Source organism: Coenobita brevimanus, chromosome 17 (genome assembly GCF_032717465.1).
Source record: "Coenobita brevimanus isolate Jiangsu-jjx chromosome 17, ASM3271746v2, whole genome shotgun sequence".
NCBI lineage: Eukaryota > Metazoa > Arthropoda > Malacostraca > Decapoda > Coenobitidae > Coenobita > Coenobita brevimanus.
The window spans coordinates 38146648-38174591 of NC_136970.1; the positions used below are offsets into that span (position 1 = coordinate 38146648).

Below are 27944 nucleotides of genomic sequence, written 5' to 3' on the forward strand. Positions count from 1 at the left end.
GGCAGTGGACCCTGAGTGGCATCAGTGGATGGCCTGTAAAAGGAGTGTGCTCAAAGAAGATAGGAATCTGCCAGATCATTTATAAGACCTGTTTTCCAGGAGTTGCCAATGCTTGGATGACTCACAAGTACTACAGTTAAGGCAGCTGCTAGTGAAGGTCTGCTGATGTCTTTTCCACCGGATACCTAGACCTGGGATGCACAGATCTGGGGGAGCACTGTATCAACACCGGACATCACTACCGAATTAAAGAGCCAGGTCAGAGGATGGCGCCAGCTCAGCAACAAGAAATGGAGAATCTTCAAAGATAAAGAGTGATAGAAAAGTACAGCAGTCCTTTTGGCATCAGTAGTTGTTCTGGTAAGGAAGTAGGATGGCTCAGTGAGGCGCTGTGTGGGGCATCGTGCCCTAAATGAAGTAACTGTGAAAGATGCATTCCCCTTACCAAGAATTGATGACACGTTGGATGCTTTGTCAGGTGCTAGACAAGAAAGCAGGATATCACAAGGTCAAGGCCACATAAAATGACAAGAAGAAAACAGCCTTTTCATATGGGTGGGGTTTATGGCAGTTTAAAGCGATGCAATTTGGCCCTTGCAAAGCCTCAGCTACTTTTGAGCACCTCATGGATAGAGTAATGGAGGCCTGCAGTGGCAGACAGCTCTCATCTGTCTTGATGAGATTGTGTTTGGATGGACTTTCAACTAGGAATTGGAGAGGCTGTCAGAGGTGTTCAGCAGGATCCGAGCAGTGCACTTCCAGCTGAACCCTAAGAAATGCTGCTTGTTCCAGAAGGAAGTGACATACCTGGGACACATTGTTGGTGAGGACAGCATCTGTACTGAACCAGAGAAGGTGGCAGCTGTGAAAAACTGGCCATTTCCATCTTGTAAGAAGGAGCTATGGAGTTTCCTGGGTTTGTGGCACCTCCGCACAAGTTGTTAGGAAAGAGGCAAAAGTTAATGTGGACCACAGTGACTCTGAAGGCCTTTGATGACCTCAAGGATGCGTTGGCAAGCTCTCCAGTGTTGCTGTACCCAAATCAGATTCAACCATTCATCTTGAACTTTGATGTTAGTGACCATAGCAGTGGTGAAGTCTTGTCACTGAAGAAGGATGACAAAGAGTATGTGGTGGCTTATTACAGCAAGACACTTAGCCCACCCGAGTGGAACTACTGTGTGACCCGTAAGGAGCTCTTAGCAGTGATGAAAAAAAGCCTTGACTTCTTCCATCTCAAGTTACATGGTTCCTACTTCATCATCAGGACAGACCATGCAGCACTCAAGCAGCTGAAGACATTAAAGAATACAGAAGGACAATTGGCTTGCTGGCTTAGGAAGCTGGACCAGAACAACTACGAGGTGCAGCACCATGCTATGCAGATACATGATAATGCTGGCAGCCTGAGTCATCGGCATTGTGACCCAGTTTGCAAGCAGTGTAGTAGGAAAGAAAAACTTAGCAAGAAATGGGACTGTACTGCAGTGATGGGGACAGTGTCATCTGAAGAAGACCTGAAGAGGATCCAGATGGAGGATACGGATTTACAATCAGTGCTAGAGTGGCTGCAACGGAGTTCAGTGCGACCATCTTGGGAAGAGGTTTCCAGGTTTAGCCTTGCGACTAAGAGCTACTGGAGTCAATGAGACCTTCATTTGAACAACGGACTACTGGAGCGTCAGTAGGAGTCACCTGCTGGCCTCAGCAAATATTGGCAGCTGGTGATTCTTAAGAAAATGAGGTCTGAGGTTTTAGAAGAGTCTTATAACAGGATCACTGGTGGCAGCCTGTGGTTCCTAAGAAAGTGAGGTTTGAGGTCGCAGAAGATTCTCATAACCGGATCACTAGTGGGCATCTGGGAGTAGAACCTCTGTCACAGCACACTGGCTGCAACAAAGGTTTTACTGGACTGGCATGCGTCAGGATCTTGAAGAATGGTGTCGGGCCTGCGATGTGTGCTGTGCCAAGAAGGGACCAAAGAAACTTGGTTGTACCCCTTATCATGTACTGGGCACCTCTGGGATCTAGACTTTTGCGTGGTTAAAAGGTGCAAAAACCAAGTCACAGATGATGACTATGCATGCTGGAACTGTCAGGAACTCAGACTGATGGAGACTCTCTCCCTCTTTGGTTGCGTATTACTTTTCAAGGGGTCAAGTTAAGAGTGGTAGCATGCCAAAATGGCGGGGTCAGTCTCCAACTCGGCCAACCCAAGCCCAACCTTCGCAATTTCCCCAAAATGCTTCTAAGGTTACACATTAACAAACTACTAAGTAAGCTCTATACCACCAGTTCTCAAGGGTTATAAGTTCAGTGGGAGGAAATGTGTATTAACAAGACAAAAAAAAAAAAGAGTAGAATCTTCCTAGCTACTAGCCTTACAGAATAATCATGAATCAGTTGGCACGTTGTTCAAAAAAATATATGGTCCTAATATCAAATTCCACAAAACTTAGCTCCTTTGTCCCAGGTTCAATCCAATGTGGTTCTTCATAATCGTCCATCTGAGTTCATAGTTCACTGCTCCAATCCTCTGTTGTTCTTGACCCTGGCTTCCTCACTGGGACCTTGACTCACTCACTGGGACTGACCTCCACACTTCGACTTGTTAGAAATTAATATGTACAATGAATAACTATTCTCCCTAATGCAAGTAATCCCTTCACATGATCAAGAAAGTCTCATAGTAAAGAAACATGAGTTACAACACTCGGCATCTCATTTAATAACAGAATAACACATAACACTACAGACGCATAGGTCTGCTCAAAATAATACTTATTGTAGGGATAACATGGAAGAAAAAGTACTATTACAAATAAGCATGAAGAACTCTAACCACGGATAACATCATTGCATCAATAACATGGTGCCTCACAAAGCAACTACGTGAACATTAACTCACAACTAACACAGTCCTCGTAAGTACTGAATTGCAAAGTCATCTCAGTACATATTAATTAATAAATAATTCACAGTTCCAGGGCACCTGATATTTGGCCCACAAAAATCACACATTTATCTAAGGCTCAGACAGAACTCTGTAGCTAGCATTCTCTTATTCATGTTACACACTAAATAATAATAATATTATGAAGTACGGTACACATATATATGGGAAATACCTCACTATCCAGCTCAAGGAATACAGGGGAGGTGAGCGGGAACACAGGACTCGTTTCTCCAAAGGCTAATGGCGTCACCTCGCGTGATCGTTACACACTTCCTGAGGAACAACAATACTGATACTAACACGAGTCTGTTTCGCATTTTCGTCACTATTATCACTCGTGTGATATCACTTAATCATGCTTCAACATGTCAAACTTCAATACTATCAAATTACAGAATTCATTGGAGGGGGGGGGGAGGACGACGACAGTACCAACCATCTGCCCCGTTTCACGGCTGATGAGCGAGTTAGCACGTCAGTCCTGCGTGGTGGAAAGGGGGGTGGGGCGATGACAGCTTATGCAATTTAAAATTTTCATTATTATAGACTCAATGTGATGCCTTTCCCCTTACAGTCGATTACCTGAAAAAAATGCCATGCCCTAGTTACAATAATCAGTCACCAACACCTCTCTCTATACTCTTTCATCGAAAAAACAATGAAAATCATTGCACCTTACATCCCTTTGCACATGCGTACATTATGCTGGATTATGTGACCATAGGCACATGTTCCTTCTCACTCGAGTTTTTATATTATAAAGAGACTTCATACTAGTAAATTACAGTAGGGGAAAAAAATGACTTAGCAACTAGGTAACTTAATCTACGTTTTGATCATGTCCACATGGAAACAACTATACTCTGGCCACACTCTCTCACTTAACCGAATTTTTGGTCGTAAAATTAACAAAATACAACTCATTATCACTTCTGGGCACTACATCTGCCCACGGTTAGGGAAGACCAAAAATTTGGGTGACTGGACCTGAACCCCTTGGAAATACCCATTACCCATACTTAACCCGCTGCGTGCCAGTGCCTTTTTAAAATGGTCTGACATAATGCTGTTGCTAGTGCCAGTGCCGTTTTAAAATGGTTTAGAATAAAAAACTTCACTGTTACCGCATTTGTCAAGATTCGCGGTTAAAAATTGGCAGGCAAGTAAGGTAACTGTTCCTCTACCATCCCTCAGGCTGTCAAGGCCATACACTCACTCGCTCCCCCCTTCATGCTCACTCTGCCTCACTCTGCCTTTGTGCCTCACCCAGTGCTGTACATAGTGAAGGCATTTTGTAATATTTCCATGTAAGTGTAAGTTGTAAATATTTACTTGTAAGTGTAAGGACCATATAGTGAAGTCAAGTTGTAAATACCTTCTTGTAAGTGCCAGGACTGTATGTAATGAAGTCAGGTTGTACCTATCTTCAGGTAAGTGTAAGATAATGCATTCACAGTGAGAAAAACACACAAATTGTGATAGATGCTGAAGTAATAAGTGATCAGAAAAGTGTACTAACATTGTTATACCTTCCCAGCATAAATACCTGAGTATACCTTATATAGAAAACGGCTTTCTTTCACATACGTGGTGAGCGTGAAAGAGTGGCTATAGCTGTACACGAGTATACAGAGCTCAATAAAACTCATTTCCGAGCTTCGGTGAGCACTTTAACGGCGAAATTTGTTGTTTCCACATCAAAATCTATCATTTTAGCCAAAAAAAAAAAAAAAAGGTTGAAAAATGGCCGGCACTGGGGTGACCCAGAGGGCTAATAATAGCCAGCACGTGGCGGGTTAACAAACTCTGTACGTAAATTCACCTACTTGACCAGTCTTCCTCATTACTGCTACTGTGGGGTGTTCCACACGCTCCTTGCTCATGAGGGGAAATCAATCTACACGACTCCAACGACACCAGCCAACCTGTCCTATACTGTAACTGTGGGATATTACATAAACTCTGTGCTCGAGAACAGTCAGTGGCTATCCTGTCTGAAAAAAAAAAAAAAAAATTCCTCTACCACAAGTAAATTTTCTCATGCTGCTCACGATATGCAACTAAGGACGTATGTCACTCACCAGGTATATTACTCACAAGGAGAATGCCCTGTTACAAGGAGAAACTTTGTGCTTAGCTGATTGTAATAGGAGCCACTCCACTGCATTCTGTCCAGAAAGACCGAGCTAAACCTACCTATCTCTCCTAACATGCGAGAGCCCCATTGTTTAACTACTCCAAGCCCTACAGAGAAACTGAAAACTTCCCCTCTCTCTCTGAGCAATTCTATACTGCAGTTTGGGTATTATGTACACTTGGCGCTCGAGGTTCTCAAGCCTCCAGGCAGAGACCATCAGGTAGAATGCCCCTCACATGTACAGTTCCCTAAATCTGAAAAAAAAAAAAAAAAGTCCTAACTGTGAGATCTCATTTTCCCTAACTAGGCCTAACAAGCTAACCTAAAAAGAAAAAAAAAATCGAGGTAAGGCAAGAATGACGGTCTGTACGCCAGGGTGCGCTCGATTTGACAACACGCAGCTTCCACATCTCCTCTTTCCAAAAGCTGGACATACCCTAAACAACTACTCAACCCTATTAATCAACCCAAAATTACGACTCATAGGTACTGGTAAAAAAGATAAATACACAGGTATAGTCTGGAGACCTGGAACGGTATACCTGACTATGTTCCCAGCCAGTTAAGGCAAGGACAAGACATGCTCAGAGGGGAAAAAAAATAGTATATACAATATATACACCATACACCCATCATCATCATCATCATCACCATCACCATCCATCAATATCATCATCACCATCACCATTAATTGCAGATGTTTCTTGCTTTACACCTACTCCCTCAGGCATTTCAATCACAAGGTCAATTAATTTTTCAACACAGGACTCCATCATGAATTATACAAACGTGAGCAACCCCTGGAGGTGAAGCTCAACTATTAAAATGCCCAACTGCAACAGCAAAATAGTACACACTGCAAATACACGTACCCTATAATTCTACATATAATGCCAAATACACATACCTTTGAGAACTGGGGGATGAGCTATTATCTTAATCAGATTTAATGACAATCATCTAAATGACCTCTCAATTATTGCTTACAAGTTTAATTACCCTCACATTAATAGATCATCCCAACGCTGTGCCACCACTTGTACTGGGCACCTCGGCGATCCAGACTTTTGCGTGGTCAAAAGGGACAAAAACCAAGTCACAGATGATGACTACGCATGCTGGAACGGTCAGGAACTCAGATTGATGGAGACACTCTCCCAATAGCAGCCTCTTCGGTTGCGTTTGTTACTTTTCAAGGGGCCAAGTTAAGAGTGGTAGCATGCCAAAATGGCGGGGTCAGTCTCCAACTAGGCCAACCCAAGCCCAACCTTCGCAGTTTCCCCAAAATGCTTCTAAGCTTACACATTAACAAACTACTAGGTAAGCTGTATAGGCTACCACCAGTTTTCAAGGGTTATAGAAACAATGAAGTTCGAGTGGGAGGAAATGTGTATTAACAAGACAAAAAAAAATAAGAGTAGAATCTTCCTAGCTGCTAGCCTTACAGAATGATCATGAATCAGTTGGCACGTTATTAAAAAAATATATGGTCCTAATATCAAATTCCACAAAACATAGCTCCTTTGTCCCAGGTTCAATCCAGTGTGGTTCTTCATAATCGTCCCTCCGAGTTCACAGTTCACTGGTCCAATCCTCTGTTATTCTTGACCTTGGCTTCCTCACTGGGACCTTGACTTACTCACTGGGACTGACCTCCACACTTTGACCCGCTAAAAATTAATATGTACAATGAATAACTATTCTCCCTAATGCAAGTAATCCCTTCACATGATCAAGAAAGTCTCATAATAAAGAAACATGAGTTACAACACTCGGCATCTCAATTAATAACAGAATAACACATAACACTACAGACACAAAGGTTTGCTCAAAATAATACTTATTGTAGGGATAACATGGAAGAAAAAGTACTATTACAAGTAAGTATGAAGAACTGTAACTCTAACCATGAAAAACATCATTGCATCGATATCAATGTGCCTCACAAAGCAACTACTTTTTTTTTTTTTATGCGAGGAAGAAGGAACCAAAGGCCGCGAGCCCGCAATTGTTGTTCCTTCCAAGAGAAAACCAAATACAAGAGAGAGCTAAATTCAAGATCCGATCATTTCGAGATGCCTGGACACACTGCATTGGAAAGACTGGAGGTCATAGGAAGCAGGAAATAGAGACAGAGGGAGACAGTTCCAGAGTTGACCTGTTGCATAAATGAAGGACTGGAAATAATGGTTAACTCTTGCATTAGGGAGTTGGGCAGAGAAAGGATGAGAGTTTGTGCTAGATGGGTGCTATGCGCCCGTCGTAGAGGTGGAGGAATGCATGCAGACAGTTCAGAGGAACAGTGACCATTGAAGTAGCGACAGAAGAGAGATAAAGATGCAACAGTGCGACGAAGAGACAAGGTTGGAGGGAGTCAGTAAAAGGAGGAGAATTAATGAGATGAAAAGCCTTTGACTCCACCCTATTGAGAAGAGCTGTATGTGGGAAGCCTTCCCACACATGAGAGTTGTACTCCACACAGGGGCAGATAAAACCCCAATATAGAGTCGACAATTGTGCAGAGGTAAAGAAAGAATGGAGTCGGCTTAGCACACCTAATCTCTTGGAAGCAGATTTTACAAGAGATGTAATATGATCTTTCTAAGATAAGTCCCGAGTAAATGAAACCCAAACATATTCAAGGATGATGCAGGATTAAGCTGAATATTATTAAACATTAGTGGGTATACCTGTGGAAGATTTTGTCGGGTTAATTGGTGTAAAAACTGAGTCTATGATGCCATTAACTCACAACTAACACAGTCCTAATAAGTATTGAACTGCAAAGTCATCTCAACACATATTAATAAATAATTCACAGTTCCAGGCACCTGATATTTGGCCCACAAAAATCACACATTTATCTGAGGCTCACACAGAACTCTGTAGCTAGCATTCTCTTATTCATGTTACACACTAAATAATAATATTATTATAAAGTACAGTACACAAGTATATGGGAAATACCTCACTATCCAGCTCAAGGAATACAGGGGAGGTGAGAGGGAACACAGGACTCATTTCTCCAAAGGCTAATGGCGTCACCGCGCGTGAATGTTACACACTTTCTGAGGAACGTCAACACTGATACTAACACGAGTCTATTTCGTATTTGCGTCACTATTATCACTCGCGGGGTATCACTTAGTCGCGCTTCAGCATGTCAGACTTCAATACTATCAAATTACTTATAGAATTCCTTGGAGGGGGGGGGGGGACGACAGTACCGACCATCTGCCCCATTTCACGGCCGGTGAGCGAGTGAGCACGCCGGTCCTGCGTGGTGGAAAGGGGGGTGGGGCGATGACAGCTTACGCAATTTAAAATTTTCATTATTATAGACTTGTGATAGACCCAGTGTGATGCCTTTCCCCTTACAATCGATTACCCGAAAAAAATGCCGTGCCCTAGTTACAATAATCAGTCACCAACACCTCTCTCTACACTCTTGCATCGAAAAAACGATGAAAATCATTGCGCCTTACATCCCTTTGGGCATGCGTACATTATGCTGGATTACGTGACCATAGGCACATGTTCCTTCTCACTCGAGTTTTTATATTATAAAGAGACTTAATACCAGTAAATTACAGTAGGGGGGAAAAATGACTTAGCAACTAGGTAACTTAATCTACGTTCTGATCATGTCCGCATGGAAACAACTATACCCTGGCCACACTCTCTCACTAAACCGAACTTTTGGTCGTAAAATAAACAAAATACAATTCATTATCACTTCTGGGCACTACAATCAGCTGTACCAAGTGGGTGCACCAATGGAAAGAGACATTGGACATTGCTGGACCGATGCCACTCACTAAAAAAGGAAACTTGTATATATGTGTTGTCATGGACTGCTTCACAAAATGGCCAGAAACCTACACCATCCCCGATCAGGAGGCAGCATTTGTTGCTCAGGTATTGGTTGACCAATTCTTCTGTTGTTTATGGATGCCACAACAGCAACATTCAGACCAGGGTAGAAACTTCGAGTCTCCTGTTGTTCCGTGAATGCTGCAAGTTACTGGGGATCAAGAAGACCAGGATGACTCCACTAAGGCCACTGTTAGATGAGATGTTTGGAGAAATTCAGCTTTAGCCTGGGACAAGAACATGCCATGTATTACACAGAGGGACAGATGGAATGGGACTAGAAATTACTTGTGTTGCTGGGGGCATATCAGTCTGCATCCCAAGAGTCTACCAGCTACATCTCTGCAAAACTGATGGTGGGCCACGAGTCACGATTGCCAGCTGATCTGTTAATGGGAAGACCATCTGGTGAAAAGCTGCCTACAGACACCTCCAGCTACGTGAAATATCTTGAGGAAAGACTGGCTGAAGTACATCATCAAGTTCGAGTACCTCTGAAGTTTTCAGGTGAAGTGATGGAGCGCAAGAATGATGTCAATGCAAGTGAGGTTAGCTTCAAGGATGGTGACAGTTTCCCGAGTGAAGAAGTGAATCAGGAAGAGAACCAAATCATTCCAGGAGGAGTGGACTGTGTGGAGGAGCAGGGGTGTCGTTGGAAGCGGCGATTAAATGTTTTGTTAGGATTAAGGATTATGTTTGTAAATGTTGTGTAGTTGTGTCGTGACGACAAAAGGACTAGGGTGTGGGTAATATTAAGAAGCGGGAATGCTAGCTGGGTGGTAGTGGAAGGTTCTGGATGGTTCACACATAATCTCTTGGAAAGAGATTTTGCAAGAAACGTAGTGATACCGTACCTTTCCATTATAAATCCCGAAAGAATGAAATGCCCAGATTGTTGAGCGATGATGCAGGATTCAGTTGGATATTGGTGATTATTCAAGACTATTTCCGTGGAAGATTTTAGTGAGTCGCAAGATGTAGAATATGAAATTTTGATGCATTGAAAACAAGGTTACTTTTACCACAGTCAGAGATATGAGGGAAGTCAGAAATTACGTTTGTTGAAGTAACAGCTGTGATGTACTCTAGGAGAAGCGGGTGAAAGATGAAAGGTGTAGTTACCAGCATATGAGTGGATAAGGCTAGTTATAGAGCTTAGAACGTCACTGATGAATAGAAGGAAGAAACTAGTGACAGGACGGAACCTTGGGGATCACCACTATTGATAACTTTAAGAGAAGATTGGCGGCCATGTACAGTACAGCTGTAGCTACAGAACATCCTGAACGGAAGGCAGAAATGAAGGCACAGATAGACGGATAGGAACCGTAATGAGACATTAATCCCAGCATTTATATGATCCTAAATAACTCTAATAACCCCAATTTTATTTTAAACATAAGAACTGCTCTATATTTCAGTAGTAGTAATAAATTAAACTTTTTCTTTTTTATTTAAGGTAGAAAAGAATCAACCCAGGAGTCAGGTGATGCAAAATCTGAATGTTCTAAATGTAATTTAACAAGATCTGAAGCAAATTTCAAGGTTCATTTATATCGTACAGCTTGAATACAGTACATATAAACATTGGCGATCAAAGGCAGAGGGAGAGAGCAGGGTGGGAGGGGGGAAGGCAGCTCTGGAGCTGACTAGTTCCGTTCAGAGAAGGCAAAATGCCGGTTGACGCGTAAATTAAAGAATTAGATAATCGCAAGGTTTTATTTAGTTGAGGAAGTAACCGACTAGGACAGGGTTTTACGAAAGCAAGAAATTATCTAAAACCTTTATTGCGAAATAATTGTCTTACAAGATGATCAGCGCTGAACGGAGGTAGTATTAATAAAATATGTTTGGCTTTCTGGCAGTAAAAGTGTAAAGGTATTGTTATGTCTCCACATCAAGTTATCCACATTAGTTGAACAACCATCACGCACATGAATCTTGTAACGATTTATTTTTTTTGTGGGCTATCGTTTTTTGTTACACTTGTTAGTATCAGATGGTTATATTCAGCTTTCGAGAAGGTTTTGGAATTGGAGATGTTGTATACGGTATAATTTATCAAACTCTCCAGTATATGAGGTATTTAATTCAGGCTGTGGTCACATATATATATATATATATATATATATATATATATATATATATATATATATATATATATATATATATATAAATAGATAGATAGATAGATAGATATAGATATAAATACAGATATATATATATATTTTTTTTTTCTCTCTCTCTCTCTTTGTATTTATGTATTCAACTTAGGAAAGACTTTCTGAACCCGGCGAGTTAGAGCTTCCATAAATTCCTTCACTAAGAGAAGCGTTTCCCTGGCTGAATAACATAGTCTGGAATCAACGAAAATGTATCACCAGATTGACGTGGTTATGCTGAACAGCAGTGTCACGCGTTAGTCTGGATAAAAATAAAAAACGAGACCAGAATTGTCCTTGTTGTTTTTGAATTTGTTGCTTGTTTTTGTTTCGGGGGATAGAGAGGGGATTGAGGGCCGTTTGTGTAATCCGGCAGTTCCTCCATCCATTCATAGGATGGCGTCCTTCTCCAGCACCATTCCATTGCAGTGAAGGGGTTATAGCATGTTCCACTGCTTCATCCACCCAGTGGCTATAGGACACAGACAAAAAGTTTATCGTAACATATTCATAGCCAAAATACATTGACTAGCGCTGTAATAGTACATTCTGCTTGTACTTAGGCATATTATTGCAATATAGCTACACAACCCACTCATTACCACTCATGCTGTAGAGGCTAACTTTTTCTGTCTCTGTATTTCTGTTTCTCTGGTTCACCTTCACTGTCTCTCACTATAGAAGCTAATGGTGTCTGTCTCTGTTTCTGCTTCTGTTTTTTTTTTTTTTTTCATTTCCTGTCTTTCCCTGTAGAGTACAACTATGTCTCTCTGTCTGTACTTCTGATTCTCTGTTTCTCTTTACCTGTCTCTCACTGTGGTAGCTAATCATGCCTATCTCTGTCCTCACTTCTACTTTTCTGTTTCTTATTGTGTCAGTCTCTCATGTCCTACGTATAGGTTATGCTTTTGCTGCGTCTAGCTGTAGAAACTAGCTGTGTCTGTCTCTATTTCTACTTATCTGTTTCACTTTCGCTATCATACTGTAAAACTTAATTGTGTCTCTCCCTCATTTTCCGTTCCTCTGTTTCTCTTTGCTATCTCTCACTGTAGAAGCTGATTGTGTCTGTCCCTGTCTTTACCTTAGGTTCCCTGTTTCTCTTTTGTTCTTTTACTGTGACCTCGAATGTGTGTGTCTGTTTCTGTTTCTCTTTTGCTGTTTCATACTGGAAAGCATAAATGTGTGTCTATTTGTGCTTCTGTTTCTCTTTTGCAGTCTCTGTATCTGCCCCTATTTCTGCTTCTCTGTCTGTCTGTCTGTCTGTCTCTCTCTCTCTCTCTATCTCTCTCTCTCACTGAAGATAATCGAATCCGGCCCTGCTTCTATTTCTGTTTCTCTCTTTTCTCTCTCTCTCACTGAAGATAATCGCATCCGGCCCTGCTTCTATTTCTGCTTCTCTCTTTCTCTCTTTCTTTTGCTTTCTCTCGCCGTAGAAGATAATTGTGTCTGTCTCTGTTTCTGCTTCTCGGTTTCCCTTACTGTACAATCTATTTCTCCCCGACAAGGAAAGTATGTTTTCACTGCTCTCTGTTAGTTTTCGTTAGTTTGTACGTTAGCATGATTATTTAAAAGCTAAAAGAGAGATTTGGACCAAGCTGGGTGGGTAGATAGCCCATGTCCCAGGGAACAATCGAATGACCTTTGGGACTGATCCGAATAGTATTGGCGACTCTGGATCAGGGAAACATTTTTTGCGAAACCCTAATCATTGATGAGAAAACCTAATCCTTTATGAAGAGTGGTTTGGAAATTACGTTGCCCTTGTCGGAGAGATGTGCTCCACTGAGTGCCCCTCTAGTTGTGTCTGTCTCTGTCTATTCCTGTTTCTCTTTCTCATTCGCTATCTCCTACTGTAGAAACTAATTGTGTGTGTGTGTGTGTGTGTGTGTGTGTGTGTGTGTGTGTGTGTGTGTCTCTCTCTCTCTCTCTCTCTCTCTCTCTCTCTCTCTCTCTTATCTGCTGTCTCTGTATAGAAGCTGTGACTTTCTGTATCTGGTTCTGCCTCTGTTTCTCTTTAGCTATATGCTGCTGTAGAACCCTATTGGTTGTCTCTCTGGCGGTTCTCTCTCTTTATATATATATATTTTTTTTTTGCCGTTTCTCTGTTTCGGACTGTGTGTGTGTGTGTGTGTGTGTGTGTGTGTGTGTGTGTGTGTGTGTGTGTGTGTACTGTACAATGAAATACTAAAGACCGTTCGCTTCTCCTGCCTTTTTCTCGTTGTTCGATACATAAATGCTTGAAAAAGATATTTTGGAGGAGGGTATTTATCACTGACCACAGATGAATAACTAGAAAGCACTCAGAGAGCGCATACCTCCACCAATGCCATTAAAAAGGTTCCCAATCCGGATCCCTGAAGATAGGATCCGGATTTGGATCCGCACCCAAATTCAATAAATCCTTTCTTTTCCCATGACCCACCCTTCCACAAAATTTCACTGAATTTCATTAATAACTTTTGGAGAGATCGTCTGGACAGATAGACAGACAGACAGACAGATACAGGCGAATACATGACCCTCCAACTTTGTTGCGGAGGTAGTAGCATCTCAGTTCACTACGTCACGTTGAAGTATTTATGAACCCAGCAACGAAGAGACTGCAAAGGAGAATAAAATAATATTAGTACGGTATTTGACTGTATCTCTGCCTCGTGGACTCATACACGTATTACCAAACAACTTATACTTTTAGTTCCGGACATACAAGTCTATGGGTTTACATAGGCATTGCCATGCATAATAATTCAAAACTCCACGCAGATACGTATATGGTGACACACACACACACACACACGAGAGAGAGAGAGAGAGAGAGAGAGAGAGAGAGAGAGAGAGCTGTGTTCAGCATGAAACAGTATTTTCATAAATATTTTTCCAGTACCTAAGTGGGAGTTAGAGAAGGCATGGGTAGTGACAAAGAAAACAGAAGCAAGAGAAAGAAGGAACAACAACAAAAAAAGGATAAGAGAGGAAGACAACGAGAAATGAAGGAAGAAGAAAAAGACGAAAAATGAAGAGGAGAAAAAGAAAAGGAAGAAGATAGTGAGATGATGAAGGAATGAACAGATTAAAGAGAAAGAGAAGGATATAAAAAAAAAAGGTGGAGATGAGAAGGTGGGAAACGAAAGGAGAAAAAAAGGACAAAGAGGAGCAAGAAAAGAAAAAAAAAAGGAAAAGAAGCCAATGAAAACAAAGAAAAGAGACAGAGAATAAAAGAGAAAGGAGGAGGAAGATAAAATGAAGGAAAATGAGAAGACGAAGAGAGAAAGAAATACTAATTGTAACCTAGTACCATAAAACTTTATCTCCTCATTACGATGGCATATTTCTTACTCAGTTCTTGCTAGGTCCTGAGGGTTGTATTTAGCTTAGAAGAATCTTAAACACTCCTCTTCCTCCACTTCATCTCCTCTTATTCCCTCATCCTTGGTCCTCTACATCATCTACTTCCTTTCCTCATCCACTTTCCTTTATCTTCCTATCTTCTATAAAATTCCGCCCATCCTTCCTCTCCCCCGCCTACTTCATTTGTTTCTTAAATTTTATTCACCGCCTTTACTTTCACATTCTTTCCTACTCTCCTTTTTCATCCGCATTCAAAATTGTTCTTCCCATCCTCCATTGCCCGTTATTTTCCTCTCCTTTCTCCTTTTTCCGTCTTTTTCACTCCTCCGCTCTTTCCACCTATCCTCCTTTGATTCGCTTTTCTCTCCGTCCCTCAGCATTATGTGCCTTATTTTTTGTCCTTCCTTCCAGTCGCTTTCTTCGTCTTCGTTCTCCTCCCCCTCCTCCTCCTCCTCCTCCTCCTCGTCCTCCTCCTCCTCCTTCTTCTTCTCCTCCTTTCCTTCTTTCTTTCATTCATTTATTCTTATTTTCCATCTGTCTTCCAAGCATTTTTCAGCTTGGTTCCATTCCTTCATTTCGTCGCCAGTTCCCTTCAAACTGGGCGCATTTCTTACTTGAGTCAATACATTCAGATACTTTTTAATTTCTTTCGGATTTTTAATGGGATTTATGGGATCAAACATTAAACCATATAGACACAATTTTGGGAATTAGACGCTGGGTTCAGTAATTATCCTGGCAATTGCAAAGAAGTAAAACAATATTCTGTAGGCTACGTGTGTGGAGATCATCTTACATTTTCCTGGGAATGTTCGTTATCTTTAATTGCAATTTTTTTCCCTCTGTTATATATTCTTTCATCACATCAATGTCCCCCAGCCGTTTCCTTCCTTATTTTCTCTTCATGGTACTCCCTTTGGGGCCCCTTCATTCTAGTTTCAGTCTCCATATTGTAAAATTTAATTCTTTGTATCTTTCATTTTATTACAGTCTTCTCTTTATAATTTAAGAGCATATTACAGTAGATTAGTAGATGACATTAGTTTTAGCAGTTCATTCCTAATTGGCATTTAATGTAGGGTAAGTGTGGAGGGTGCTTGAGAGTGGAGGGTGAGGGTAGCGGGTGAAGGTAAGTGAATAACTACCTGTACTATGAAAGTGAAGGTAAGGATGAGGGCATGTATGGGGTTACTGTGAGTGAGTATAAGGGAGAAAATATTGGAGAAGGTCAGTTTAAGTGTGAATTTGTGTGGGTAGGGTATGAGAGAGAGAGAGAGAGAGAGAGAGAGAGAGAGAGAGAGTTCTGATGTGACAGACAGCATCTCTAATTTCAGATAGCAGAATGTTGCAGTGTTCTGCAAAGGTCCCAGTTGTTTTGGTTGTGTACTTTACCTTTTTTGCTGAATAAATTTCTTAATGCTCTGAGTACTTATCTTCCTTGTGTGTGTGTATGTGTGTGTGTTTGTTTGTTTGTTTGTTTGTTTGTGTGTGTGTGTGTGTGTGTGTGTGTGTGTGTGTGTGTGTGTGAAAACGATGGTAAGCCTGTGTAATTGTCCTATAGTATCTTTCAACATCATCTCGAGGTCAGTGACGCTCAATCACTTCACGCTGATCACGCTATGTTATCCATTGGCCAAATCATCTGCTTGAGGAGTCGACAGTTCAACGACAATCATTAATTTCAGTCTGCCTTGTGTGTGTAGTAGTGGGAGTGATAGGCAGTAGCACTCATTTTCTGTGGAGCTAGGGGTCTGGGTGGTAAGTTGTTGGACCCAAAGTCGGTAAATAATTATTATATCAAGTGTATTTTCATCATGCATGGGGAAATCAACATTTTGAACTAAACTGAGTTGTTCCTGACTGTCGTGCCTGTCAGAAAACCTTGGGTGGGGGTTGGCATCGATGGGGATGTAGCAAGAGATGGGATTATGTGCCAGTATCAAGAATTTTGTACACAAATATATTACCTTCAATGTATGTGAGGTGTCAGTCAGTATTGTAGTAAGTAATTTTTCTTCCGGGAGTGCACTGAGTGAGAGAGTGGACAATATATTATGGTGGGAACTGAGCATGGTGATAGGTGTGGTGTAACTCTCATCCGCAGGTTCCTTAGGCACTCGAAGGTTAAGCTGCACCGTTATTAGTTTCTTGTGGAAATACAGTGCTACCCATCCACCACGCCTAGTTCCCCGCAGATGGTGGGAGAGAAAGTAGTCCCACTATAGTGCAAACCTTAGCTGTAATTTGTCAGGCTTCATTTACTGCAATCACCTGACTGTTGACCAACTTGACAGTAACTGTTAGTTTCTCTAATTTGTTAGGTAATGATGTGACATTTCGTTATACCAGCATTGGCAAATTGTACTACATGCTTGTAACTTAAAAATGTTTTTAGGGTTTGTGTGTGTGTGTATGTGTGTGTGTGTGTGTGTGCGCTACTGTTTTCGTGGGCCATGTGAATGAAGGTTTTTTAGTGATTTCATTGTTTTAGAAACGTTTGGATCACGTCACCCACATTTTTAAAGGCGATAAAGTTTTCTACTATTTCATGTCAGTTTGATACCTCTAGCAAACACTGTGGTTATCCCTTTTACCTGTGACTTGTGCGTGACACATACATAGAAAATTAGAAACTGATAAATAGAAGAGTGAAACAAAAACAGTGACAAAGACGGAGACACTCAGCTTCCACAGAGTTTGTGGAAAAGGCTGAGTCGGATAAACGTATGGTGACTGTGTGTCCTCCAACAAATAGAATGTAATGTTGCTGTCACAGCCGCTGATTGGATTTGTGATTAAGTTATTGTACGCTGCTACTATTTATCACATGCCCACTGAGTCCATGGAGCCTTATAAATGGGACATAATTTGCTATAGACTTCCCCCCAATGATGTGGTGCTGGAAAGGGACGTCTTCAGGCGATGGTGCCGACATACAGGTAGCAGGGTGGTGGAGGTGCCCGATTATACGTCTTCAATCACCCCCTAGCATAGAAATAACAAAAACAAGGACAGCAAAGACTCTTATGATTTTTATTTTTATTTTTCTCTGACCTTCATTGAATACTGCTGGTGATATATTTTCTAAGTGTCCTCTCGTTACTTCCAGACAATAAAATTTCAACCTGTGAAAGACCATCTCGTAATGAACGAGATTGCGAAAGATTAAGCTAAGGGCTGCATCAGGTCAGAAAATCCTCCTGAACCTGAAAAATTGTTTGAAAGTAGAAAAATATAAATAAAAAAATAAAATTACACATGAGAAAGTTACCTCGATTTAGCGATTTTAACTGAAACCCCATAAGAGAAGACGGTTTAACCCCTCCGTGGCAGAGCTGGAGGAATTCCTCGGGACCCACAGGCCGGTCCCGGCACCGATTTTTCTAGTTTCTGAAAAATTTTTTTTTTTCTTCCCAGATTCAAGAGAAATGTCTGGCGCACCTGGCAATGCAATTTTTAGCTTCCAAGACCCATCCTGAGCTTCACAATGAAGCACGAAAAATTTCGCCAAATGACTGCATACATGCCGATGATAACTAAGCAGGGGAGTAAAAAAAAAAAAAATCGCACTAAGAAATATCCATATTCCCCCCCCCCCCCAAATTCCAGTGATGATAAAATGGTCTGAAATTACTAGATATGTGTACTGCGAACAAAATCATTACATAATATGGGAGGTCTCTTTAACAAAAATAATTTTTTTTCTTTTCACATTTTTAAAGGTTTATTGTGCTTATGCAAGTATCGAGTTATTTCTGCTTTCTGAGTGGTTTAGTTTGTGTCCAAAGAGAGGCGAGAAATTATATTTTTCGACTCTAACCAGATAAGGGTCCTCGTTTGTGTGTACAGGCTGAGCCCCAGCGGCTAAAATTTGATGCGTCTCTTCATCAGCACCTTGCATGAGGGAATTAATGTGAAGGGAAGGGGTTTTACATCCAAATATTCACTAGGAGAACACCCCATATGTTGCTGAATTGCTTGTGCAAAACAAGAAATATGTGAAATGAACAAATTCAGTACTTGATATTATGTACATACCGGTACTCGAATATGTACGTACCATTATAATTACGAATGTTTTCCCTCTTTTTTCGTTTATGATATTTATTCCTGTTTTTTTTCTTTTTTTTTATACTCTGGGAGGTTTAGGAAACACAGGAGAAGGAGAGGAGAAAAACAGTGGGTGCAGCTGTGTATGGACAACCCTCACAGTAAAAAAAGAAAAAAAAAAAAGATAAGGCCAGAGATAAGCACGGTGGGCTGGGAGAGGAGGGGCAAGGGGTTGGTTAGGTTGTAAGTTGTAATTGTCAGTACAGTAAACAAAGAACATGGACATTTTTCCTGCAAATAAGAAAATTAAGAGGAAAGTAGGATAATAGAAGAAATAATGACACAAATAAAACAAGTAAAGAAAAAAAAAACTTACCTTTTACACTGTAGGGTTGGGGGTTGAGGGTTGTAGAGTGGGGAGAGCGAGGGAGCTTGAGGGATGCTCATCTCTCTTTCCCCTCCTTTCCCGGGTCAAAAGCAAACACTGATAAGCAGTCACTGTCTGGGAAACACGCTTTAATTTCTTGACTTTCTTGCTTTTCTATTTTTACTTACACTAACACTTGAGTGGAGCAAAAGACTGAAAATCTACTAATTCCTATCCACCCATCCGTTCCCTTCCCAAAATTGTTCACAGTTTTTTGCAGGCCTCGCTGCATCGCCGCCGCCGGCCATGCTCCGATAAAACCGTCGTTCGACACCGGCGGTTATTGAGGGGTTAATGGATATGAAATCACCCCTCCTAAATGTCTCTCCAGAAATGACTGTAGTAATGTGAAGATATCATGAATATAACATATAAATTAACCACCAAAGTTATGAGGATAAGGGGTTTTCAGAAAATTTGCACAGTTTGATATTGACCTACTTCGGTTTTCTCAATCACACTCGCTAATTAGAGCAGGTGATATGTTTTTATCGGCGTGTGTGTGTGTGTGTGTGTGTGTGTTCTTACCTAATTGTTCTTACCTAATTGTATCTTTACAGGAATGAGACAAGCTCGTACTGTCCCGTGTCTTAAACTATATTTATCGTACATACCCTTAAATCTGTGAATTGTTTTTGGCAAACACTATTTCATTCAGTAGTGCATTCCACTGATCAATTGCTCTGTTTGGGAAACTAAATTTCCTTACGTCTTTATCACCTCTCTTCTTATGCAGTTTTTTGCAGTGTCCTCTTGCTGATGCTTCCCCATGGGTTAAGTAATCATTAATGTCTATTTTCTTCTTCCCTGATATGCATTTATATAGCATAATCATGTCACCTCTTTTCCTTCTCTCCTGTAGTGTTGGTAGATTCAGTTTATTTAGTCTTTCTTCGTAGCTTAGATCCCTTAAGCTTGGTACCCATCTTGTAGCGGCCTTTTGAACTTTTTCAATCTTGTCTATGTGTTTTTTGAGATGAGGACTCCAGACTACTGATGCATACTCCAGGGTTGGTCTGATGAATGATGTTATTATCTTTCTTAGCATGTCTTCATTTATGTATGTGAACACTATTCTCATATTTGCAAGCAGTGTATACATGTTCCGAACCTTCTCACTGATGTGGTCAGCCGGAGATAGTCTGGTATTGATAATATCACCTAGGTCTTTCTCTCTTTCTGATGTGTGTAGGGTTTTATTTCCTAATGTATAATCCCAATCAGGTCTTTTTCCACTTTTACCAAACTTGATTACATGACACTTGTCCACATTGAATTCCATTTGCCATGTATTACTCCATTCATGAAGTTTATTTAATTCTTCTTGTAGCTCTTTACAAGAGTCTGTGTTAGTAATTCTCCTTTGTATTTTTGCATCATCTGCAAACATATTTAGATAGCTTTCATTTCCAGTGTTACTGTCTATATCATTTATATAAAATAAAAACATGATTGGTGCCAGCACTGAGCCCTGTGGTACTCCACTAGTCACTTCTTTCCATGATGAGTAATTTCCCCTTAGAACTGTTCTCATTTCTCTTTTCATGAGAAAATCTTGCATCCAACAATATAGTTTGCCTCGAATTCCTCCTTGATGGTACAGTTTCCATAAAAGTCTTTGGTGTGGTACTGTGTCAAACGCTTTCTTGAAATCTAAATAGATACTGTCCACCCATCCTTCTCTTTCCTGTATTGTGTCTGTTACTCTGTCATAGTAGCTCAACAGATTAGTAACACATGATTTTCCTTTTCTGAAACCAAACTGTCTTTCTGTTATCATATTGTGTTCTAGGTGATTTACCCAAGCTTTTCTTATAAGCCTTTCTAATACCTTGCTTACAACACTGGTTAGTGATACAGGTCGGTAGTTAAGTGGATTTTGTCTATTGCCTTTCTTGAATAAGGGAACAATGTTTGCTTTCTTCCAAATATCAGGTAGTTTACCTTGACTCAAGGATTTCTTGAATATTAAAAATAATGGTTTACTTAACTAATTTGCACATTCACGTAGTACCCAACATGAAATTTCAACAGGACCATTTGCTTTTCCTTTGTCTAATTTACTTAGCTCCTCCTGTATTCCTTTTTCAGATATTTGTATATCTGGTAGTATGTGTGGACATGCATGTTCCACATAATCCCTCTCAAAAATTTTTCCCTTTGTAAAAACTGATTGGAAATTCTTGTTTAGTGCGAATATCCCTCCCCTCCATATTCGCCGCAACCACCTGGCTTGGTCCTATGGACTCAGAACATCGAGGAAAAGTAATATCGGCAATGTGGCCTGTACCCTCCTGCATCAATACCACCATCTTCTGCGGGGGGTGCATCAGCCACTTGCCGTTCGCCTCCACTTACTAACTCAGGAGCTTGGTGTGTACCTTAGTGACTGTGACAAGTTGGTTTTTAAAAATATAGCGCCTTGGGAGCCACCCAGCTTTACTGTTGATGTATAATGGCTCCCAGCACCAAAGACCAAGGCGCTGGAGGCGGAGGTCCACCACTTGTTTCGTAATATCGTCATTCGTCACTTGGGGTCCCACCAATTGCGCACGGACGGTTCCAATTCGAGTGAATCGGTGGGTGCTAGTGTATGGTCGACCGAATGTGCCCTCAGGTATCGGTTGCCGACTCATATATCTGTGTTTACCTCCGAACTTTTTGCTATTGACAAAGCCATAGACTTGCTCTAAATTCTCAGCATGACTCATTTGTCATATTTTCAGACTCAAAATCAGCCCTTCAGGCAACTGCATCTTGTACTACGGACTCGCACAAGTTCCAGGGTCGCATCGTTAATAAGTTGCATTCATGCAACAAGTCATTCACGCTGATCTGGGTGCCTGGTCATTGTCATATTTACAGCAATGAGCAGGCTGATTTACTTGCAAAGTCGGCTGTAGAGCTCGAGGAGACTTGGGACGTTCCTCGTGATCTTCGGTCGAGTCTCTCTCTCGGAAAGAAATCAATGAATCTTCTGTGGCAAGGTCAGTGGACCAGATTAAATATTCCAACTTGTAAGCTGTACCTGAGCGACTGGGACACTGCCAACCGTTCCAGTCGCCTGGAAGAAAAAGTGTTAGCTTGCTTACGGCTTAATGCCACCATGTTAACGCATATGAAACCATATATGGAAAGACGCTTCCCACCGCACTGTGACATCTGTTATACGGTGTTATCTATCAGTCATATCATCCTGCACTGTCGGCGATTTATTCGTGAAAGGGCTTCATTTATAAATTACTGCGGCGCAGCAGACGTCTCCTTCACCCTTAACACCATCCTGGGTGATGGGAACAATGTTATGACTGATAAATTGATGGCTTTCTTGAGAGAGACCGGACTGATCAGGGTAATGTGACTTTTTTACTGTATGGTTCTGGTTTTTATCAACTGTAAATATGTATATAATGTACTATTAATTAGGGTTGACAGTTGACATACTTGATATAGTTCCTCCTCCCACTGATCTGTTTCTAATATTGATGTCCCCTATATTACACCCTGTTCCTTGACTGTCAGTCTCCAGCTGATCGTTCGTTTGCAGTTTTCCCCCACCTTTAGTCGAGGCCGAGCCATACATTAGCCCGGTTCCAGCTCATGAGTGCAAGTGTGTTTTATGGAGAGGCACTGGGCACTTGCAGTTGATGGTGGTCTATTGGGCGAGGTTCTTCACTTTTGTACGCATTATGTAAATATATTATACAATCTTGCTTAAGTTATTCTAATTAAGGCCGACAGCTGACGTATATGGAAATGTTCCTGACGCGTCTGGTTACCTTTCATAAATTGATGTCCCCTATATTAGGTTGTGCCTCGACTGACAGTCACCAGGTGATGAATGCGGGTATATAATGTTGAAAGGCATTACATATCTGCAGTCGATGGTGTTCTCTTGGTCGTGGTCTTTTTACCATTAGTGTAGGTTTAGCTATTTGTCTCTTTAGGATTTAGTGTAGGTTAGCGATTTGTTAGTTAGGTGATTAGTTTCAGGTTCTTTAGAGTGGGCATTTTTGTTTATAATGTAAAGTAAAAAAAATATATATATATATATATACAAACAAATAATAAAATAAAAATTATTATATATATATGTACGTGTGCATGAAAGTGTTTATGTTCATATGCATGGATGTGTGTGTGTATGTATGTATGTATGTATGCATGCATATATATATATATATATATATATATATATATATATATATATATATATATATATATATTGCCTTAATGATCAGGGGCTTCGGCCCCAATGGTCGATAGGCCAAAAAAAAAAAAAAAAATGGAGAGAGTTTTTGTGGGATTGGCGACAGGAGAGGGAGTGTTTGGACTGGAGATCACAGAGGGAGAAGAAGCAGTATTTTGTGTGTTGTATTTCTGAACGTCTTTTCACTTTGTATCAGCATCCAATCGCAAGTATTATTGTTATTATTATTTGTGGCAATCGAGTGCAGTTTAATTATCTCATTAATTTTTTATATGATTTTATTTCTTTTGTCTGGCAAGTTTGGTCCCAGACTTTAGTGTAATTATTCAGGGTATTATCAGGTGGACTGTTTTTCTCATTCTTTTGTGTTTCATTGTCTCATTGTAAATATTGTAAATATTATTAGCTTGTATTATGTTAGGTACTTTTCATTGTGTTTATTTTGCCCTTGCTTACGTCAGCTAATTTTATTTACTTTCGGAACTGTGTTGCGAGATTGGAGCTAGTTTATTTATTATTTTTCTTCACTTAACTATTTGTTCAGTTCCCTTTTCACTTTGTTTTTCTCAGTCTTTACACAGTCAGATTTAGTTATCTTGTGTTGCCTACTCCCATGTCGTAACATATAAATTGGCTTTACCTCGCCAGGATAATACCATGATACTTCATTTATTATTCAGTTATTCTGGCTGTGTCATCATGGAGGGTACAACTAATGATGTTATTGTGGTGCCCCTACATAATTGAGTCAGCAAGATGCAGTTGACTTCATCTACTCAGGACCAACAGAGGATAAGGTTAGGAGGTTGCAGAGGCAGGAGTTAACCTTAGTTGCCCAAGCTCTTGACATTCAGAGTGAGCCATGTAATGCCTTCCCGTTAACTAACTTAATCTGCCACTGACTGTTTGGCACTGACCCATACGAAGTTCCTGGATCCATGCCAGACCTTGAATCAGTTTCTAGATCAGTTCATTCATCTCATGATGGTTTAGCTGAGGACACTGTCATCCACCAGAAAGAATTTATTGATGCACTGCAGTCTAAGTGCGATCATGAGTATAGGAAGTTACAGCTTCAGAGGGAGAAGAGGGAGGAGGAGAATAGGACGTTACAGCTTCAACTACAGCTTCAGAGGGAGAAGGAGGAGGAGGAGAGTACTAAACTTCAGCAGATGAAGCTTGACTATGAAATGTGTATGAATTGCCCATGTGCCCCAACCAATTTTCCCATTTTCAGAATTTAGAGCCATTGAACCCACTAACTTAGTTCCCCCATTCGATGAGTTCTTTAACCGATTTGAGAAGATTGCTACAAGCAACAAGTGGCCCAGGGACAGCTGGTCATCTTTAGTTCAGACAGTAATCAAAGGTAAAGCGTTGAGGGCCTATGACAGTCTTAGCCACCATGAATCACAGGATTACGAGGTACTAAAGAAAGCCATACTGTGCGCATAAGAGATGAGACCTGAGGCTTATAGGCAGAAATTTAGGAATTGTAGGAAGTGCCCTTATGACACCTTTGTAGATTTCAGTGGGCAGATGACTGATGCATTTAATCACTGGATGCAAAGTGAGGATGTCTCAGAATCTTATGTTAAGCTTAAGGAACTTGTTATCCTCGAGAATTTCCATGATAAGATTGATACAGATTTAAGAACTTACCTTGCTGATAAGGATGTTAAGTATGCTGCTGGAGCTGCAGTTTATGTAGATGATTATTTATTGTTTAAGAATTTGAATGAGGGTAAGGAAGTTCCTAGGAATGTTCCCCGGAAGTGTTACCCCTCTCAGTCCCCAAACAACCATCTCAGAAGCCTAACTCCACGCATTACTCCACACCCAAATCTGATACACCTCACATTTCCCCAAAACCTACACACTGCCCATTTACTTGCTCACATTGCAAGAGACCAGGTCACACTGTAGACAGATGCTGAAGAAAGTCAGGTGTTGTGAAGCCAGTGAGCTTTGTTTCTCGTGGAGCCCTCGTGCTTACCCCTTCAGTTGGTTCCCCAGTTGTTAGTCAGGGAAACTCTAATGTTTTAACCCCTTCTAGGGTTGATGTTGTTCTAGAAGGTGGGAAGAAGGAGGCCACACTAGTGTCGAAGCCCACTGTTTCGGGAGGTGTGGTACAGGCGGTGACGAGCAGCGTTGCTCCTGCTTCTTCATATGCACCCTACCTGTATTCTGGTTCGGTGAAGGTAAATGGCATGCAGCATCCGGTACGCATTCTTCGTGACACTATTTCTTCAATTTCTTTGTGGGTAAGGCCAAATAATGAAGTTCTTGATGTTGCAGGAGGAGAGTTTGTTCTGATTAGGGGAGTAATAGGTGCAAAGACTGTTAGTTTCTTGTGAGGTTAAATGTCAGTTGTTTGATGGATTGGCATGATTGGGTGTTGTAGATTATTTACCAGTGAGTGGTGTTGATTTAGTACTTGGCTATGACCTAGTGAGAGGTGAGGAGATAACCACTCCAGTTTTGTCAGAGGTGCCAGTGCCTGAAGTTCCTCTACAGGTTAATCCCAATGATGCAGAGGTATTCCCAGTTTGTGCAGTGACTAGGTCCACGTCACGTGCAGAAAGGAGTCGACAGGAGAAGGTTGCTTGTAGTGTGCCCTGCGGCATCGTACCAGAGGCAACACTAAGTCGTACGTCCGAGGACATGAAACAATCGGACGATGAGATATCTTTGGCAGATACGTTTATGGGTTCTGTCACTGGCGTAGTTACCCTAATAGCGAATGAGTGAAATAGAAGATAGTGATAAAGAAAGGAGAGAGAAGCGAGCCATTAAGAACAAAATCTTTTTTCTTATCAGTTTTGCGGGCTGTAAAGGTAACCCTAGTCCCCACGTTTATTTACGCAAGCAGTCACTTTTTGCCTTCTCAACTGATAACACTCCAGACGTTTTTGTCACAAGTTACGCAGAAACGTTCCTCATGTCCTTGAACTGTGGGTGTGACATAATGTGGGAGGAGCAAAGTAGGGATGTTTGCCAATTAGAAGCCTAAATGGAGCTTTCGTCACGTTCTTGATGGCACGCAATTGGTTGTGTGTGGAGTGTATGAGGCCCTCAATGGTAGCAGGTGCCTCTATTGTTTCTGTATAGACAGAGATTATTTTTAAGACAGCCTAGTGGTTAATTAGCTGAGAAAGGCGGAATAAGTCTCCTTTATAAGCTCCAGGAAAATGTGTAGAGACACATCTGTCTTATTTTGTACACACATCCCTGTATACATTTAGTCTCATTTTGTACACACATCCCTGTACACATTTTGTCATTTGTACACATTTGTACACATTTACTGTCACTTTACACTTTTGTCACTTTGTGTTGCACTTTTCCCCAGCACTACTCAATACGTGACATTGATTACAAGACACACTGTTTGTGCACCATTTCCCATTTTTGTTCACTCCTCCATTTACACTAGTGTGTGATTTATATCTGGATTTAACCTTCGAAGTCTCCACGTTTCCTCGAGCTTTGTGAGTACATAACTTCCACTGAGTGTATTCTGGTTAGGTAAGAAATAACTTGTTTTATATTTGTATCCTGAGGCCTATATGAATCCTCCCTTTTGTATGAATCCTCCCTTTTGTCAAACGAACCCTGGTTTCTTCTTTGGTTGTGTATGTTATAGCGTACAGTAAAGTTAAGTTAGTTTTCTTGCAAACTTTATCTTATCCCTTTTGGTGCTTAAGGGTTAAGAGTGCACTGTAATATACACCCCCAAACAGTTCTTTGGAAGATATTCCACCTGTTCCGTTGGAGGAGGTGAACATTGAGATGCTAAAGGAGTTTCATTCTGGAGACCAGGAGATTCAGAGATTGAAGTTGTGTGCAGTGGATGATTTTGAGAAGGAGAAGGGTGGATATTATTATGTGAAAGATGAGATTTTGTGGAGACAGTGGAGACCTCCACATGTGAATGTAGATGATGGTATGTGGGACTACCATCAGATCGTAGTACCTAATGTCTGTAGGCAGGAGTTAATTCAACTGGCCCATTATACTCCATTTGCAGGTCACATGCGTGTAAGGACGACCATGGAGAGGCTACATGCGGAATTCTACTGGCCCCACATGGCAGCGGATGTGGCTAAGTTTGTCAAACATTGTCATACCTGTTAAGTAGTGGGTAGGCCGAATCAGTCTGTCCCTAAGGCAACTCTTGTTCCCATTCCTGCCATTGATTCTCCTTTTTTATAGGTTAATTATTGATATGGTGGGACCCTGCCCTCAACTTCTAGCGGTAACTCGTATCTGCTCACTATCATTGACCCCTCCACGAGGTACCCTGAGGTGATACCTCTACGTTCTACCAAAGCTATGGCAGTGGTTAGAGTTTTGCTAGATTTCTGTACACAGTTTGCTTTGCCCCGTTAGGTTTAGTCAGATAGAGGGTCTAATTACCTTTCCAACATCTTCCAGCAGTTGTTAGGTCAACTTGGCATTACACACATCAAGAGCAGTGCCTACCATCCGGAGACGCAAGGTGCCTTGGAGCTTTACCACCAGATGCTTAAGAGTATGCTTAGCAAGTACTGTCTGGAGCACTCTAAGGACTGGGACCGTGGTGTGCCGTTCCTAATGTTTGCTATGAGGGAAGTGCCCGAGGAGAGTTTGGGTTTCTCTCCTAATGAGCTCGTATTTGCTCATCGAATTCGGGGGCCCCTGAGCTTGGTTAAGGAGACTTGAAACAGTAACCTCGCCGAGTGCAAGAGCTTACTCCATAATGTGCAGGACTTCAAGACCCGTATGAGTTAGACTCTGGA

General features: G+C 41.2%; 1 protein-coding gene across 1 annotated transcript; it reads left to right on the forward strand.

Moving 5' to 3' along the window:
• Window positions 1-962: 962 nt before the first annotated feature.
• On the forward strand, window positions 963-27867 carry LOC145391154 (uncharacterized). Its single transcript, XM_080265833.1, has 7 exons — window positions 963-1188; window positions 24401-24532; window positions 24689-24845; window positions 25220-25364; window positions 25681-25873; window positions 27194-27264; window positions 27601-27867. Exons 1-7 carry the CDS (start codon window positions 963-965, stop codon window positions 27865-27867), a joined length of 1191 nt encoding a protein of 396 aa, XP_080121959.1.
• Window positions 27868-27944: the final 77 nt, after the last annotated feature.

What these genes read in the sequence shown, in the direction of transcription:
- LOC145391154 (XM_080265833.1), top strand. Translation starts at nt 963, where the DNA reads ATGTGGACCACAGTGACTCTGAAGGCCTTTGATGACCTCAAGGATGCG. An exon ending in CTTGCTGATAAGGATGTTAA is followed by an intron (nt 24,846 to 25,219) that starts GTATGCTGCTGG and finishes AACCCCTTCTAG; the next exon opens with GGTTGATGTTGTTCTAGAAG. An exon ending in GGCCCCACATGGCAGCGGAT is followed by an intron (nt 27,265 to 27,600) that starts GTGGCTAAGTTT and finishes AACATCTTCCAG; the next exon opens with CAGTTGTTAGGTCAACTTGG.